Source organism: Falco peregrinus, chromosome 2 (assembly GCF_023634155.1).
Source record: "Falco peregrinus isolate bFalPer1 chromosome 2, bFalPer1.pri, whole genome shotgun sequence".
In the NCBI taxonomy this organism is placed as follows: Eukaryota; Metazoa; Chordata; class Aves; order Falconiformes; family Falconidae; genus Falco; species Falco peregrinus.
The window spans coordinates 102206030-102225240 of record NC_073722.1 but is presented as its reverse complement, the minus strand read 5'-3'; the positions used below and the strand labels follow the sequence as shown (position 1 = coordinate 102225240).

General features: G+C 43.5%; 1 protein-coding gene across 7 annotated transcripts in view; it reads left to right on the top strand.

The window, feature by feature from the left end:
- Window positions 1–19211, top strand: part of AUTS2 (activator of transcription and developmental regulator AUTS2) — a 790137-nt gene that overhangs the window by 752869 nt on the left and 18057 nt on the right. For 2 of the 7 annotated variants that reach the window (XM_055796870.1, XM_055796876.1), the window contains 6 exons: window positions 9393–9870; window positions 11443–11696; window positions 12678–12919; window positions 13360–13404; window positions 17434–17529; window positions 18842–18913. In XM_055796870.1, coding sequence (XP_055652845.1) covers window positions 9393–9870; window positions 11443–11696; window positions 12678–12919; window positions 13360–13404; window positions 17434–17529; window positions 18842–18913 — 1187 coding nt within the window. The remainder of the gene's footprint in view (window positions 1–9392; window positions 9871–11442; window positions 11697–12677; window positions 12920–13359; window positions 13405–17433; window positions 17530–18841; window positions 18914–19211) is intronic. The other 5 variants (XM_055796871.1, XM_055796873.1, XM_055796872.1 and 2 more) reach the window with 5 other exon arrangements.

Here is a 19211-nt window from a genome sequence, read left to right as displayed (position 1 = left end):
AAAATGCTATAGAATGATGTAAGAACAAAACTGGTACACGTCAAAGAGTCGTTGACGTTATCATGCCTTTTTCTCTATTTCATATTCTTTTCTATTTTAATGTCTGTAGTTTGTAAGTCCTCTGCCACCGTCCCACACAGGAGGCAGTTGGTATGCAGAGTCATGTTTACACAGAAAGAAAAGCTTTCAGTAACTACATTCTCAAAGCAATGAAATACAAAACAGAGTGGTAGATCTTCAGTTATGTTACAGCTATGTATTTAAAACTATTCAGTAATTGCCCCATCACCACCACCACCTTTCCCCCCCTTGTAAAATAAAACAAATTAGTAGGATGTGTTTTGGCCCAATACAAGAAATTCACACATTTTAAAATGAGATGGACATTACTGGTGACTTATAACTGACATATGAGACCCTTTGTTGACCAGGAATGTGGAAATCTAATTTCTGCAGTTACCGACACGACCCAGACCAGAAGGGTTCTTCTTAAGTGATACTACGTTAGAGCAGGCGGTTGGACAATATCCATCAGTTTTTCTCTGTAGCATCGGAAACACAAGCCAAATAGTGCCAAGTGTAAGAACACTGTCAGGTGACAATGATCGGTGGAGTTGCGATGTGTAAGCTCAGCGAAGTTTTCCTGTAGACGCTAATGAGCTAAAATAGTTGTAATTAAAAGTGGGAATTGTCATGGTCATGCTGAGCTTCATCTTAATGTTAACAAGAGGGGCACTGGAGATTCTAAGCTCTGCTTATGTTAACATCATGCCTTTAAAAACAGAAAGTTCTTGGCTCTAAAGAACAAATTCACAAAGGAACCAGAGGTATGTGTCTGGTGAGTTACGGCTATGACACCTCTCGGGGGGGAATAAACGTGTTATTTTTCTGTATAAACATATCACACAGGTCTTTTTTGTCCTTCATATATTAAACTGAGCTGTCATGCTAAATCTGATCAGTGTTCATGAGGTGATGCTTTTCAAGCTGCTTTTGAAAGCCGGTTTTGTTCAAGCTCATTCAAGTAATTCTGTCACATACGAGCATGAGGAGCAGATGTCATGAGCATGCGAGGGAATGTTGCAGCTACGTGGCCAAGGCAAATCAATAGTAAGGAAGCAGGGGCGATGGATAAACCCGGTATATTTTTCTTCCCTTGCCCTGTGATGGGATTGACCCTGTGCTAAGGTTATCCAGTCACAGAACCATGGAGTTGTTCAGGTTGGAGAAGACATTCAAGATCTGTCGGGTCCAACCGTTAACGCAGCACTGCCAAGTCCCCCACTAAGTGCCTCTAAGTGCAGCATCTACACATCTTTTAGTCCCTATTGAAAATTGGGCAAAATTATCAAGCCTTGCTGTGGGGGTTTTTTTTGTTGTTTTTGGTTTTTTTTAATTCATTAGTACTTTGTACTGCCACCTCATTCACTCTTGGCAGGTTTGAAATGCTTTTAGCACGTCTCTGCTCAGCCCACTGGGTGAGTCACAGGGTATTTCTGTAACGGCCGAGGGAGGGGGGAAGGCGCTTCTGGAGCCAAACCGAAGCGATGCTGGACGGGGCAGCCCTTCACAAGCGCTGGCTCCTCTCTGAGAGACGGAGGGCTTTGCTGGTCATCGTGGCCTGAGCACTTGGAGGGTCGTGGTAGGAGATTCCGTCTAGGAAGATTTCAGGAGAGGGACGTTGTCTCGCTGAGCTGGTTTCATTCTTTGAGGTGTCAAAGTGGCAAATGTTCCAATTGCCATAATTTTTCCAGGCTTACAAAGGGCCTTTGAAAAGGTGCTGGGGAAAAGGCTGCTGTGGATGCTTAGTTGTTACAAACCAAGAGGCAAAGGACTGTTACCAGCAAAATGTAGCTAAAGAAAGGAAAGCAAGGAGTTGGGTTATTTTCATCGTGATCTGTTTGCAACGTGGCATTGTGTTAAGGGGAGCTGGAGTCTCAAGTCCTCTGTCCTGACCTGGTCAGTGTGAGAGATGGGAGGGAAGCAGCAGCTGTGACCCAAGGGCACCTCGAGTAGTTTGACCTGGAGAGAGCTCTTGGAAACCACGGAGAAACCTCATCAGACTGGGAGGATGGGGGCCGAGAGCCCATGCAGGCAAACAGAGCAGTGCGCGTGAGACCACGACGTGCAGGTGCCTATAGCCCTCGCAGGGCTCTGAGCTCGCTGGGGCAAGTCAAGGCAAGTAGGTGGGTGTCACCAGAGGTGGGTTAGTGCAGACCTTCGCTCCCGTCTGCAGCTGCGGGCCGGGAACAGCTGCCTACGACGTGAGCACGGAGTCGAGAGGGGGAAGATGCTCGGGTGTGAGTGGTCCAGCTGCTGGGGGGCTGTGCAGTGTGGGTCAGCCGCTTCCTACAGACAAAGCAGTGTGATGGGATAGTGGAACAAATAATGAGAAGTGGTCAGGCACGTGGGAAAAGTCTCGTGGGAAGAAAGACTGAGAAGGTAGGAGCTGAAAATCTTGCAAAGGAGATAGAAGGGAAACAGCTTAATTCTGTAAAGAAATGGGTGATACTGATGGTTTGTAGAGAATTCTTTTTCTCACAGACTCACAAGAAGCAAGTGGATTTAAAAGGTGAGAAATTAAAACCTTGTGGAAGGAATATTATCATGTGACATGCTAAGAAATTTACTGCTGTGGGCAAGAACTTGCGAATACTCAGAAGGGACTCGAGATTCATGTACATAAGAAGCCTATGGCTGTTGTCACAGTTCCAGAAGATCTTGGAAGATATTCTCTGGCTTTTGGGTATAAGCCAGTCTTTGACCAGAGCTCAGTATGAGATCTCGCGGGTTGGACAGGTTGTTTTACCTACGCTGGCTGCAGGGTTTTTACACTTGTTTTGGAAAAATCCTGTGCTGGCTGGTAGGAAGCGTGGACCGCCAGCCCACTTTAATAAGGTGTTGTCGATGTTTCTGTGAAACTAGGTGTGCTTTACAAATACTGTGATTACAAGACCTGGATCTTTTTAATTAAAAAACAATATTGAAACAGGAAGCTAAAGTTCTTTGTGCCCAAACCCACAATTTATTAAACAATATCCCCCAATGATTTTGTCAGCGTTACTTCCCGCGTGGGAAGTTTGCCAGCCCGTTTGGGAAAAGTCCCCTTCAATAAGCACTCCGGTGCTGGTAGCTGGCTGTGGCATAGTTAATGATGTAATTTATTGCTTCAGAACCAGAAAGGTTAGGAAGCCAAGAGATTTTCCCTATTGGAAATAAACCTTTGGCTGTGTGTGTGGGTATGTGTTTGCGTTGAAGCAGGACTGATACCATGGTGTTGCTTTCTCCTAGGGTCTGTGAGGATGTTACAATTGCATGCATCTATTTCCTATGAAGTAAAATGCAATGATTTGTGAGAGGGGTGTTTGGATGTTCTGTACTTCACTTCCCTCTATAAAGCTATATCCCATTCCTTTGTACTAAGTAAAGAGGTACTTTAAAAAAAAAATTCAAACATGAAGTGCTTTCAATATTATACTCACAGTGTACGGGATATAGGAGTTACATTTATGGCGTATGTTCTGTTTAACAGCTGGATGAAATAAATTGTTTCATGTGAAATATTGGAGGACTCTGCATTCTCAAATCAAGGCCAGAAGCAGCTCAATGACTGAAGAATTGTCAACATCTTGTGCAATTCCACTAAGTGCTTCTTTTCATTGATCTGCAACTTTATTGTTGACAATTAAATCCATTTCAACGCAGAAGATAAACATTTTTAACAGGAGGTAGCAAAATCTTTTGTCCTGAATGATTTTCTTCTCTGTTTTATAATTGAGTACAAAGTGTGTCACAAGTCTTGCTATTCAGTTGTACTAAATACCTGCTTACTGTGGAATAATTGGTATCAGCAGATGACAGAGCTGCTAGTAACCATGCTTTCGAATGCATGTTTTTAATTTGCATAATCAAATACTTTGTTAGTGTCCTTGGAAATTAGGATGAAAGATGACTCTGTGCTAAAAATGAAAAATTGTTTTTAGCAAATTATGTGTATCCAGTACAACAGATGATTTGCTCTGGGGCCTTTATGATACGTGTTGGCTGGTGTACCAAACAACCTCCTCCATCCTTTGCAGTAATAGTTTCTGTCATCTGCCTTTATTTATCCAAATGATTCATTCACCAATGTCTAATCAATATGAAATGTACAATCAGGTCTTAAATCTGATTAATTATTTCAAACCTTGTACGATGCTTGTATACCTCCCAGGGCTGGAGGTCAGCGGGGTATACGTTTTCTGCATTCCATTGACTTCAGAGAAGTTCTGACGGTTTGTATTGGTTGTGACAGTTTGCACCAGCTGCCCACTTATCCATGTTCAAACTGAAGAAAATAGTTTTATATTTTTTGAAAGAGCTAATTTTTTTACCTTGCATTGGGAAGTTTGCGGAAAATTATCATTAGGCGGAGGTAATACTGTCAAGAGACGAGTTTAACTTATCAAAGTAGTAATAGAAAATTAATGCTATTTTTAAATTAAATAATGCTGTAAAATATTTCCTTGGTAGGCTGAATGCTCAGTCCCAAAGATAATGCTGCAAAACACTGAAAACTCCTGTAATTTTTCTATTTCTGCAATAAGGACCTTGAGCTTAATCCAGCACCCTCTCAAGAGAATGGAAAATTCAGTGTTGATTCTGAATTGCTCATAAGCTGCCTGAATGGCCCCAGGCCGCATGAAGAAAGGCTGAATCCTAATGTGGACAGGAGGAGGAGTGACAGGGTATGATACAGTCTGGTTTCCAAATGAAATTCAGTTGTTCCAGAGCTGGACATGGAAAAGTTGGATGATTTTGTGTTTAGGAAAAAAAAAAAGTTTGGCCACTGTAAGTTGACAGCATCATGCAGGGTGTTGTCTAAGGAGATGTCATTCCCCGAGTACTGTCAGGTCAGGTCAGAGGTGCCCGGTTCACACACCTGTGGCTGCCCCTCGGGACCCGGCCGGGCTGGTGGTGCTCCAGGTCTCGGCATGAGAAAAGCCTGGTGCTGGCACTTAGTATCTCCTGTGCTCTTTGTACGACCTGATGTGTTGAACCTATCTGCAGACAACACTTGACGAGGCAAAATTTGAGCGTTCTTTATTGGTGAATCTCTGGGAATTTCCAATTAGGCGGATTTCAGCAGGGCTCTTTTGTCAGCAGAAGGATAGCCGGGCTTCATCTTGTGGTTGTGATGTTCTCAGCTGGCCGCTTCTGGCCATCCTCTAGCTCTTTTGGATCACCCCAATGGTACAAAGGAGCCAGAACACAGAGTTTAAGTCAAATTTTGCTGGTTTGCACGTTAGGAAGAGAGGCAATGGCATTTCAGCTGAATGCTGCATATAACCTGTGTTCGTTACAAAAATCCATGTCTTTTAATGGAAGTGTTTGCATGCACTGTGTATTTCTCTGTTAACGATGTGTATACATATAACAGATATGGGTATAAATATAAATGCATATGTATTACACGTGACATACATGTATACAAACACATGGGAGTGCATGTGTATATGTGTATGTTCGTAGAATGTGTATAAAATATAATGTAAACTCACAGCTGCAGAGTCTCTAGTTCACATGCAGTCGTTTGGTTTACTTACAGGTCTTCCCAGTGTGGCCTTGTCTGCTCCTCTGGTGTTATTGAGCCAACCAAGTAATAATCACGTAGGCACAGCAAACCACTAACTGCGCTTGTGTCACTTGGAGGGGACTGAGTGTCCTGCGTCTTGGGAGGTCCCCAGAGTGTCTGTGCAAAGTGAAAAATAGAGGGGCTTGAGGGTTAAGACACAACAAAGAGCAAAGACAGGGAAGAAAGATAATGGAAGTTGCATGTCCTGTCTGTGTGGGACGAGCTTAGCCAAGGTTTCTCCCCAGTCCTCAGAGAGCACCGAATTACAGCTTTGTTCCTTTTCCAGTAAAGAGACTGACAGCTGCTGGATGCAATATCAACCCAGCGGAGAAAGGGAAGCCGGTGGCAGCATGGACATTACATCCCAGTTACTGCTCTTCCGAATACCGATGCAGCAATGTCACTTTACCCAAAATAGAGTACAGAGAGCGCCATCAAATGAAGTTAGCTTGCTTGCTGCTTTAGCTATTGGATGGAGATCAATTGCTACGATGTATAAACAAACTCAGAAAGTTGTGTAGTTGGGTTGTCTGTGTCATAGGGACAAGGGTTTTTTTTTTCCCCCGTGGTTCTTACACCGAGCTAGTCAGTGAGCATTCAGAAATAACGTGATGTGCAAAGATGTGCTGGTAGAAGAAGAGTAATCTTGTGTGTAGGACCTTGAAGTACTGTTGATGAAGACGTGAGCCCTCCATACAAAACATACAGTTGGTAGCGGTCATCACTGATGGGGGATTTCAGCTCCCTAAATAGATGCTGTGGGAGAAAGAAGAAGAATTTCTGATTTGTATGTTGTAATTATCAGCTCTGCAGGGGTGCATGTACCAGGCGTACTGGGGTTAGAGACTCCTGGACATCGGATGACATGTGGGGCTGTAGTGTAGGTGCAGTGGTGTGAGACAGAGAGAGGGAGAAACTGTGCACACGTTCAGTGTTTTGACATTTGGAATAACATTATCTTACTAAATACAGCATCTTCTAAGCTGCAAACTAACAAGAATGGTACTTAAGGGGCTGTGTAATGAAGATGTAAGCAGCAGCAAAAAATACCCAGGAGACACTAGGATTCATAGCCCTTTTCTCCAGGGGAGGAGGAGCGACTGCGTGAGGAACAAACTCCCCAGCAGAGAGCTGTGCTGAATAAATGTTACACACACAAGAGACCCTAAAAATATCAAATGAAAAGATTTAATGAATGCTCCAAGTGCAGGATGTTCCCCATAGATTTGGAAGCATCCCCTCTGCAGGATTTTCAGACCACCTACTGTATTCATCTTGTAGGGAATTTCTAATGACAAGGCTAAGCCCTCAAAGCCCTAATTATTATGCCTTTCTGTAAAAAAAAAATTAATAAATAGAAGTCTTGTAACTCTTACACCTGTAAGGACTAGGAACACAGACCCATCTATTCCTGAACAAACTGTTGCTCATTTCTTTCCTCCTTGAGGATCTGCCTTAACACGTGATAATCACACTCTGTCTAACTTTTAATAATGTTTGATCAAACAGGGTTGATCCAAAGAATTAATGCAAACAGAGTTTCCTTTATTTAGAACCTGCAGTTTAATTGCAATGAGATAGACCCTGGGCATACAGCAGAGTAATTATATTTATTCCTCCGGAGTCCCGCTATTGCCCCCATAGTCTTCTGATCCAAATTCGTGGAGGAGCCTCCCTGCCTGTTACAGATTGTGTACTCCAGAAATGATTAAAGTACATCCTCATCAAATAAGTCAGTTTACAACATAACACCACCACCACCCCATTTTTCTTCTCCTCTTTACCTCATTTTTGTCCCCAAAAGGTTTTTCCCCCGTCTCCTCTCCACAAACAATGAAACAATCTGAACTGTGCTTCGCCAAGCTGCTCACCACTGTGCAGGGCCTGTAACACGTGGTGGTGGGGAGCCGCCTGGCATGACTTTTTTGATTTCTGCATGAAATTAAACCCAAACGATGGTGCGGCTGTGACACCTTCCTGCCAGGCTGTCTCTGGTAGCTCCAGTGATGCGAAGGCTGGCGAACAGGCGTGTGCCCGGGCTGTGGGCTGGCAGGGTGCACTCCCCAGCATCTTCATCGGCACTCCTGTGCTTCAGGGTTTGAACAACAGAGTTGTCAAAATATTTGTCTGAATGTATATTATTTTATTATGCATTTATTCATTCTACCCCTTAAAACTGAGAGAAGAACGAGTAAAGTTTTCCCGTCTTAAGATTATTTAGAACACTGTTTTAACTGCAAGCTCTTCCCAAGCCCCTTCAAAGCATCGTTCCCTTGTGCTTTGTTTCTGGAATTGCCAAGGGTGTCCATCCAGCTGCTTAGGGTGGCTGCGATGCTGCCCTAAGTGGCACTGCTCATTGTGCCTGCTGCCGGGCTGCAGGCAGTGCCTGGTCCAGTCTTGGGGCAGCAGCATTGCACCGGGTTTGTTCTGAGGGGTGCCGCAATCAAATAGTCATTGGCAGAAGGTTTGGGGAGTGATTCAAATGGGAGATTGCTGTAGAGCCCCAGTAAGCAAAGCTCTCCTGTAGCAAGTGTTAGAATTAGAATAATATTCATTATTGTTAGAGATGGAAAACAAAACCACGTCATTCCATGACCAGCCAAGCCAAGGAAGCCTGGGTTCCCACTAACACGTGTTTTAAGGTATAGATCTCCTATAATAAGGCACAGAGCTTGCGCGGCAGTTGTCCTCTCAGTGGGTCAGTAAGGGAGTGGTGGTAGAGTAACAATAATAGAAAAGAGTAGCACTAAACAGGGTCTCCTCCGCCAGGTGGTTTATTTTGAGGAGAGTTATTGGAGAAAGAAGACAAGAGGCAGGTGCACACACTGGCTTGCAGAGTGTGCTGTCCAACTGATGTCTTTAAAGAAAAAATAATCAGGACTAATAATGTTGCCTTCTTGGCTTCTTTGGCCGTTCTTCTGAAAAGCAATGTCCAAAATGAATGTCATTGAAAGAAAAATCAAGGCAAAAATATGTTATTTCCCTTAACCTTTTCGTTCTGTTCATTTGGCCGCCCAGGCAATAAGGACATTATAGTAAACGTATAATAGTAATTAGGGATAAAGGGATTTGCCTAGAAAACAAGCAGTTCTCCAAGCAGAGAAAGCGGTGGAGCCTGGCTTCCCGTGGAACGCTCCCCCTCCTTGCACGGTGGCAATTTGTGCTCACGTGATTCAGTAGATAATTTCGGTGGGTTTAATGTGATCATTTAGGGACTGATTTTGCCAAATAAGCATACAGATGATACTACCTACATTCACAAATTTATCAGCACTGTTTTGTGGCCCCATGCAATTGTTGTGCAAATCTAATTTTTCTTGAGAATCGATGGAACGCTAGCAAGGTTGCATGAGAAAGTTGGGCAATGAATCCCTGGGAGACGGGACCCAGGAGGCGGGTATGGAGGACCCAATGTACATGGTTCTACAGAGACAGAGGGAAGCAAAGCAGGACCCTTCTGGTGTGTTCCCTGAGGTGGGGGGGTTGGGGAGGTCCGACGCAAGATTGTTAGAGCTCAACTTTTGTCTGCTTGCTTCTTATTACCTTAATGGAGACAACCAGAAAATTTGTCCTTCGGATAAAATAGGAGGAGTGTTAGGAGAAGGGCTTGAGGGTTAGGGATGCTGCTGGAAATGGCTTTGGATTTGATTCGGTTTCACGTTGGCACAGTCCTTGACGAAAGCAGTGTAACTGCCTGGGGTGTGACTGGCGCAGCAGGTCGGTTTTGCCCGTTTTGTCGTGCACTTAACTGTTTTATCTCTTTCTTTTGTTGTTGCAGATAAAGAGTTAGGAGTCAGTACGCTAGCTGAAAATGACGACCCTGGTGCTAGGGGCCCGGCTGTCCCGAAAATATCAGGATTAGAAAGGAGTCAAGAGAAGAGCCAGGACAGCAGTAAAGACCCAATACTTGAGCCTGTGGTGCCTAAAGACCCTTGTCCTCAGGTGACACAGCCTTTGGCCCAGCCCCCGTTGGAGCCGCAGCCGGAGGCGCCCTGCCCCAGTCCTGCGCTCGCCCCGCGGCCGGAGGCTCCTGCCCAGCTGCCCCCGCCGCCAGCCGCGCAGCTGCCCCCAGTCCCGGACGAAGCCGCCCGCCCGCCGGTGCCGCAGCCGCCCATCCAGCACCCGCCCCGGCCGCAGTCGCCAGTGCCACCAGCCCACCCAGCCATCCCGCCGGTGCAGCCCCATCCGGCCTCGCAGAGCCTCTCGCAGCCGCTCTCTGCCTATAACAGCAGCAGTTTGAGCCTCAACAGCTTAAGGTAGGCGAAGGGAGCCGCGGGCGGGCTGAAGCCCCATGTCTTGGCAGACGTGCTGCCCGGTGGTGATGCTTTCCCGTGCCTGGAGGACTGGAGATGAATTAGCTCAAGGGGAGAAGTGACAGCACGGCCCATCCTGTTGCTGGGAAATGAAGGGGACTTAGTGCATTAAACCTTAATTCCTTTCCTGAAATGAGCCAGGATAACTTTATTTCTGACCTAGCATTCCCATAAATGCTGGGTATTTTCAAGCGCTTAGTTAATTTGCTTTTTCTTTTCCTGCCTGTCATTGCGTACTTGGGTTTTTGGAGGGGATTTTACGCAATGTAGACCAGGGGAAGAAAATCCCAATTTTTGCAGGTTGGGCTGCTCTCTGAAGGCTAATTTCTTTCACCCTCCCATCCCTGTAAACATCTTCCAGTTTCTCCAGCTACCAACATGCCCTAGAGCAAGAATTACAGTACAGCTGCTGTTGGCCCCGCTGACAGCCTAGCACAAATGGTCTTGCACCAGTGACTTGAAAGCTTAATTTTTTCCTTGCAGTCTTCAGTGTTCTTGACCTGGCCACAGTGAGATAAATCTCACCTTTAAAAGGGGGATAAAAAATGAAGAGATGTTCACAGGAACCCATGATGTCTCTCTGAGTCAGGGACCTCAGGTTTCCCCTACTCTAAGCTAATGCTGGCAGCACTAGGTCATCTTTCTTCAAATCTGAGTTTCCAGCTGGCAGATGGTAGCCTTCAAGACCTGGTAAACCAGCCTTATGGTTGCTTCGTGGTTTGACTAAAGACGGGGAGGTGTTTAAGTCTTGGATTTATTTTTAATCAAGTTGGTATTGCTTGTCTTTAAAAGTCTGTGCAACAGAAGTATGTCATCACTTGAAATAATGACAAGTAGTATTAAGTGCTATGTGACTGTATTTTAAATACTCATTAGTAGGAAATGAAGCCTGAAAAATTGCAACCAATGTAATCACAAATATTGGTTTCGCTTTTGCTGACTTGCCTCCTCTCTTTGTATTGTGGGGGTAGAGAGAGGCATTAATTGTGCAATAACCGTGTATCTGTTGTTGCCTTCTCAACTTCATTTCACATTTTCTGCAGTCTTTCATCTTTCTAAGTCATAGCAAAAAAATGTAAACTTTTATTAATGCAGTGATCACTGATACTGAGCTTCATTTGCCTGAAAACATGACTCAGAAGCAGTCATGTAGAAAGGACCTGATAATTAAGTAATGAATGCACAAGGCTGATTACTCCTTTGTGTGTCATTACTGTATTGTTGGAAGACAGAGTATCGACCTCTTTCTGGGAGGAGAATATGTCTTGGGTTTTGGTGTGGAGAGACCACAGGAAGTAAAATACACCAGAGGAGGTGCAGCAGGTGGCTGGAGAAAGGAGTATCGCGGTGGTATCGCTAGAAAAGTAGAACGGAAACTTGCATTTGAAATATATAACTCGTGTTAGTAATGTGGTTAACGTGAGCCACGCATAGCTTGGTGGGGTTGTGTATGTGTATGTTTGGAGCTTTACTCTCTTCCATGCAATGCTTAATTGCTTTTCTCTTCATTAACAGCAGCAGCAGAAGCAGCACTCCTGCCAAGACTCAGGCCCCTCCTCCACACATATCTCACCACCCCTCAGCCTCACCATTCCCCCTCTCCTTACCCAGCCACAGCCCGCTGCATACCTTCACACCCACCCTCCAGCCCCCCGCACACCCACATCACCCCAATATGTTTGCCCCTCCTACGGCTTTGCCTCCTCCACCTCCATTGACGTCAGGGACACTGCAGGTTCCAGGACACCCAGCTGGTAGTACCTACTCAGGTAAGAGGCAGACGGGTCATGGCCCGTCTAGTGCAGCACAGGAGAACGATTCTCTGGTTTGAGACTGAATCTTTTTGGTCTGTTCCGCGGGGCCTGTTGCTGGGTGGAGGCCGTACTCATTGCTGAATGATGTGGAGTGATACCCAAGCCACAAACACCAAGACGTACCCAATGTCTTTCTTCTGCCCTGGGAATTAATATTTTCGGAAGGCTGTGCTTTTTCCTTGGTTTTTGGGGGTTTTGTCCCCATTATAAAGACACAGGAGAGTTTGTAGTGTGTCCACACAGAATCCGTGACTCCCTCAGCGAGCGCCTTTACTGCGGTCGTGGTCTGTGCTCGGTGTCACGTCCCTGGCTAGAGGGAGGGTCTGTGGTGGCTGTGCCCATGGCGGCTGTGCCCGCGGTGGCAGTGCCCGCACGTGCTCCTGAGCAACTTTGTGTGTGTGTGTGTGGTGGGGTGAGACGTAGAGATTTTTATCAGTGGAGAAAATTGTGGTTTTTTATACTTCGACTGTGGGGAGATGTAAAGTGTCTGTTCCTCCCAGGTCACCGAGAGGGAACAGAGGGAAGAAAATGGAGGATTATCAACATTTGAGTAACATTGTTTTGTGTCTGCACAGCAGAGTACTAAAGTTAGCAGCAGCCACTCAATGTTTACTCACTCCATCTTACTCATACCTCCTCACCTATGTAGGACTATGTCCATGTCCATACAAATTTAGGGAGAACCTTCAGGTTAATGCTCAGAGGGATGCTGTAGTGAAGACAGGCTTGGTGAGGGAGGGGAAATGGAGACGTTCCTCTGGCTCTCAGGCCTTTGGGGACAATCTGAGGGACCTTGCTTACTCTGCAGAGTCTTGTGCTTTACCACCAGGAAGTTTTAAATAAAGCGTTGCTACCACAGCCAGCAAAAAGTAAGTGGCACAAGGTCTGGAAAAGTTCCGGAGCTCACAGGGGTTTGTTTTATTATTTGTATTTCAGAACAAGATCTTCTCCGTCAGGAACTAAACACGCGATTTTTGGCCTCGCAGAGCGCAGATCGTGGGGCCTCCCTGGGCCCACCGCCGTACCTGAGGACCGAGTTCCACCAGCACCAGCACCAGCACCAGCACACACACCAACACACACACCAGCACACCTTCACGCCTTTCCCTCACGCCATCCCACCCACTGCCATCATGCCAACGCCAGCACCGCCCATGGTGCGTACCCCAGGCAGAAATGTGAGGATAAGTAGAGCACAACTCTATTCTTTATTACCAAAACTTAAGAATTTGCCAGGTTGCGGGGAAGGAGTCCCCTGCTGCCCAGGTGCAGCTGGGTCGGCGAGGAAGGGCTGTCCCTTCCCCATGATTGTCACTTGTGCTGTAGGGTCAGGTGGCAGCGCAGGGGCTGAGGGACGAGGCTGGTGGCTGAAGGAGCGCTCGTGTTTGGGACTTCCCAGTGCCTGGAGTGGTGCGCACCGGTGCCTCCTCCTTTCTCCTGTCTCATAAAGACCTTGTTTTACTTTGAAGAAAGAAAAATCCCAGTTTCATTGGAAACTGATTTTCTGCCTATCTTTTCCTCTCTGTTGGTTGCCAAATAGTAGAGAAGTAGTCTTCTGTTTTACCAACAGAATTAAAGCAAGGAAGTTTAACTAGTTTGTGCTTTGATCCCTTTGCAGTTTGACAAATACCCTACAAAAGTTGACCCCTTCTACCGTCACAGTGTGAGTTTTATTACTCTGTTTAAAACTGACTTAACTGCTTTTCTGTGGTGGGTTGGGATCACCACTCAGTCAATGGCACAATGTCGAATCTCTCCCTGATCATCACTCCAGGATTTACCATTACCGTTCTTGGTTGCTTTGGCTTTTGAAGGCTTGCATTCGTGGTGCTTGTTTCTGATAAAGATGCAGTATCAGCTTTTCCAATCAAAAGATCTCTTGCTCATACATCATTTGAAGACGAGTTTGATGTGAAAAAGATGAGACAGAAGAGCTGACTGTTACATGAAGCAGGAGAGTGCAGTAATTTCATCACTGTGTTTCAGTTGTGCCACAAACCCTTAGACTGATGTTTTTTCTAAGAAACTTGAAATGAAATGACAAAGTATCATACAAATCCTTCAGGGATAGGTAATCTAATAGTTCTTCTAATACATCATATTTTGGTTTATAAAATCTGAAAACTTGTTTTATTCTTCAGATTTCAAAGGCACATCTGATGCACTGGGCTCATTATGTTTGTAAAGCTCTGTTTGGTGACAGAAATGTGAATCCAGCTATGCACTAGATGTGTTTAGAGCTACCAAAATCATTACTTACTGAGATGCACTGATTTTTAGTATCTCAGTTAATTGTAAAGCTTCTTAAGGGTTTGAATCTACTGATGCATTTGCTGCTGAAGTAAAGGGTTGCATTTCCTTCATCATACTGACAGAGGCAGATATCTGGTTGAATATGACATGAATTTTTAAATCCAGTAGTGATATTTTGATGAGAGAAGGAGTACTGCATCAGCACTCAGAAATTTGCAAAGCACTTGGCTTTATGTGTTGGTTTTGCTTAGAAGTGGAACTGGGCAAAAAAAACTGGTTAAGATGATAGTGTGATTAAACACAGTCCCTGCTAACAACTTGCGCCTGTAGTACATGTGAATAGTCCTGTTAATTTCTGGCACCTCATTTGAGTAACTTTAACTGTATGAGAGTGTTTGCAGGATCAGAGCTCTAGGAGTATTAGGCAAACATTTAAGCCTGTGATAATCACTTTTACTGAAAAGGGTAATGCTGCTCATTTGCATCGCTTGCAAAATTGCACTCTTATTTGCTGAGCTTTACATGGATTCAAAAGATACATCATCATCAATGGCATGTTGATTCAAGCAGGAACACGGAACTGGGAAATAGGTAAATGAATTTTAAACAAATAAAGCACAGAAGTTGACTCGCAATATAGGAAATACTGCAAAAGTCTCCAACTGTGTCTGCTTTTCAAATTCAGTGACATGATCTCTTCTAAATCTGGCAGTTACCTGATTTATATGTTAAGTTACCCCCTTTAAATTAAGTAAAGGCTCTGCCTTGTTCCCTGTTAGCCAGCGAGCTGTGCCATTGCACTTGGCAGAGCTCTGGCCCATTGTGCCTCCCCTGCCTTTCCTTCAGGAAAGGTTTGTCCTTGTGAAGGGATTGCAAAATAATCACTGTTGCGTCTGTTGGGTATTTAGCAAGCTAATACCAGAAGATCAGTGTGATGGCTACGAGTTACACTGGATAAACAGTCCTTCTTAAACTACAGCAAGGCTGTACTAGCCAGGGTATTGCAGTAATCTCTTTTAGTGTGACTATAGATGATATAGGTAACAGAGGAACTGCTTGCATCAGTTTCCTGAGCAGCTGCTGTAGCAAACAGCATACTGCTACTGGCGTAAGCACATGCTCAGCCGGGCTTTTCCTGTTGTAGAAATGCAGTGAAACTGTGGCACTTCCATCGACCTTTTCCTAGTGACAAGTTTCCACTGTAGATCCACACCAGGAACTGGGATACCTTTAAAAAAGCTAGCAGTGCTTTTAAAGCTTCTAAGTTAGTTTTGCAGGAAAGCAAGGTCTGTCTGAGGGTTAAAATCAGTCTGCTGCAGAATAGGGAATGCAGCTCACACAGAAGCTGATGTAGAGTTTTAAAACAGTTTTCTTTCTTGGCATCTTTGATTTTACAATCTTTTCTCTATTTTTTTTTTTTCTTTTTTGGGGGGAGGGGGGGAGGGGCGCTCACTGTAGCACAGTGAAGCATTACTTTTACCTACAGTTGATGCCAGGTCTAGTTTAGCATTACATTACACCTGGCCACAAGAAAGCTGTTAACGACATTGTTCCCTGAAGAAAACCAGAAGGGGAAAAAATGCTGCTCAAAAGAGAAGGGATACTGGGGAAGAAGGAACCACTGTCTATGAAAGGCGTATTTTGAACACTGGAGGAATTTATCCAATACAAAGAGATCCTGGAGATAAAATATTTGTATTTTATTAATAATTCTGACCTTGAGGAAAGGACACATTTAATTCACTTACCAGATGTTATAAAACTCTAAGGAAAGTGTTCCTTATTATTAGTCATAGCCAATAGAATATTAAGTATTGCATCTCTTTCCATCATTTGGAATTAGTCCATTAGACGCAGAATTAAATGCAGAAGACACTGGAGGATTTAAAGCATATTTTACTCATTAAAAGTTATTGTAAATGAGGACATGACTCTCTTAATGATTTCTCCAATGCCTACAGTTCAGTATCAACTAATCTCAAAGTGTTTTCTGCATCATTGAATGGAGCAGGTCCAAATTAAATAGAATTAAAAGCAACAATAGAAAAATGTTATGAAAGGAGACCTGACACGATGCTTTTAAACAAAAAAAATATCTTTTTATACCTCAAATATTTTTTCAGCTTTCAGTAAATATAATATGAATGAATAACCTTGCAAAATAAGCTAGTGGAAGGAAAAACGATTAGGAAAACCACATACATATGTCTGGCATAAACAAATTCAGCAAAACTCTGAGATACTGATTTACTCTGGAATGTGATTTTCTGAGTGTTTGCCCACTCCACATGTCCAGTCTTTTACTTTGCCCAGTCCTGCTTCTGTTCAATTGGCCATTAACTCATTTATTTTGATCTTAAAAGTAGCATACAGTAGAGAGCTCTTTGATCAGCTATGTTCAGAGATGAATTCTTATCAGGCAGATAATCCCTGTAGGGGTTTGGGTGGCAATACCAGCGAAGTTAGCAGCCATCCCCTGTTAGATCCTGAGGTTTCACAGTGAGAACATATTTGGAGTGTGATGCTTTGAACCCCCGACTCCTACCAGAAAGCAACTTGGTGTGTAATCTCAGCATTTTCCATGGAATTGGGCAAGTTAACTGTGTTACAGCATAAGTAAAAGATTCACAGCCAGACCACAGAGGCAAGATAAGATTTGGAAGTTATGGTTTACTTGCTTGTTTACCTCCTGTTTGTGTTTGTTTAGTACAAAACAGCTTTTTTTAAAAAAAAAAAAATTATCTTGGAACAGATACATTGGGTTCAGTGAAGTCAGTGGTGATGTGCACTTTGTTATGCTTAGTCTGTCTTAGTAGTTTGGGAGGTTTCTGCCTTAACATTTTGTCTAAATAATAATTTTTAACAAATCAGATTGTCTCTCTGCTAGTATTAGATGTGGCAGGATATCCTCTCAGACAGGCTAATGAAGTAAGAATTGTGCATATTTTCTTCATTTCCTACAGATACTATTAAAATCTTAATGTACTAATGGAGTTTTAATTATCCAACATGCTAGAACTCGTAAGGGGTTTTTCCCACTGAAATGGTGGATTTCTGAGTCTTACTTGGCTCAGTGTTCTGCCTTTTCTCTTGAAATGGCTTGCAAACTGAAACCATTTAAAACCTCTGTCCAATTTAAAAATGAATAATTGAACAAAAAAGTCTGTCTTACACTATGATGGCCTAATCCAGGAGACAGGTTGCTGGCTTTATGATTTTGGAACTGCTTTTAAGCTCTAAACGTCATGACATTTGTGAACATTTCATTGACTGCTTTAACTAACATTGTTGCAACAAGATCACTTCTTCAGTGCTTCTCAGTTTTGTCCATGTACCATTTCCCTAATGCTATGCAGGAATGCTTTCTCTGTCTTGTTCAGCTTCCTGTCTTCGTTTTGATGTGCGCTTGTATTTATGTCCTTCTGTCTTTCTGTTACAGCTGTTTCACTCCTATCCTCCAGCTGTATCAGGTATCCCTCCCATGATCCCTCCAACTGGCCCCTTTGGCTCGCTACAAGGAGCGTTTCAACCCAAGGTAAGAAAGGAATTATATATCTGTTAGTGCTCAGATACAGTGGTGGTGTGAGCCAGGAGCAGCTGAGATCTGAGTTACAGCTTAATCCACTGAAGACAATCGGCTTTTTCCAAATTTACTACAGAAAGGTTATTTCTCATTATTTTCAGATATGGCTACATACATTTTTAAAAAAATCACATGTCATGGCATAGTTAACTTTAGAAGCAATATAATTAGTTCTCAGTACGCATTAATGTAGGGTCATGTAATAATCAAGATTTTAAGAAATCATGATCATTACTGTTTACTCATTTCCATAATTATCTCAGCTCCACCACAGTGCAATACACTGATTTAGTTCTCCTCTCATTTATGATAGCTGGGATAGATAAATGTGATGAGCCTGGGTTGTTTTTTTTTCTTTTGTTTTCATGAAGTCACTCTTGATTTATAAGTGGGAGGAAATCATATTCTGTAGTCTGTAGTCTTTGCAACTAAAGACTGAAATCAGGACTGAAATTTCTGCAGAGAAGACACCTTCTTTCTTAAATTGGCCCATCCACTGTAATGACTGAATATGTAAATTGCAGTTCATTAGTGGAATTCTTCGTATGTATGGTAATCAGACTGTTAACAACTCTGTTACTTAATTGTTAGTTATACTGTAGCTGATTTCTTTTTTTCTTTATTTTAATGTAGGAAGAAGCTCTGTCTCAATGCAGGGTTTTTTCTCCTCCCCTCACCCCGCCCCAAGCTGCATGTTGTTGTATTAGCTGAATAGTTACGTTGAAATCATGGGGAAAGCTTTAATTTTTTTCAACTGGATGTTGCTTTTTCCTGATACCCTATGATAACAGTTCATTGTGGATGGACTTCAGATCCTTGTACAGTGACTAAAGAGATTACTGATGCTCTGTGTGCTGACAGCGAGGGTAGCAGGTGTAGCCAGGTCCAGGGTGTTATTGATGGGCAGCAGAGCACACGCTCGGTCCTCCAAATACTGCTTTAGGTGCCCTGTCAAAAGTGTGTTGCTAATCAGGATTTTGACAGTGGAAAGAATTCCCAGTGTAAACGCAGTCGCTTCCTTCATGTGTTTTGGATTGAAGTAACGGGAATTTGGTGGACAACGAAAGTTTGAAAACTGAGATGATAATGAGTATATTATTAAGTGGATTGTAATGTTTGTCCTTCCTTCTTTAAAAAGTCTGACTTCATTCCTTGTTAATGCAATGTTGCAATGTTAATGATGAAGAAATTCTATTTTTCACTTTCTGTTGCTTTTATGCATTGTGATGCTCATTAATGCTGTCTTTCCTTGTGGTATTTCTAGACTTCCAATCCTATTGATGTTGCAGCCAGACCTGGAACTGTCCCACATACCCTCCTACAGAAAGATCCACGGGTCTGTAGAAAATGTTGTATTTTTCTCAAGTAAAGCTATTCCTCCTGAAAACCTCAAATGCTAACACCATCTTCAGTATGTCCACATTAATACCCTAAAACTAAAGTTTAGTCTGTTTACCTCAATGAGAAACAGAGAAGTTGTATGAGAACAATTTAAATCCTGATCCTTGCTTCTGTTCATCATTAGCAAAAGCAAACAGGTCTGTGCAGTGGAAGAGCTCTTCCCTTGCTGTCACCCCCACAAGCTCAGGGGTAAAGGCATAAAAGTCCAATTCAACTTAGAAATGTACAAACCT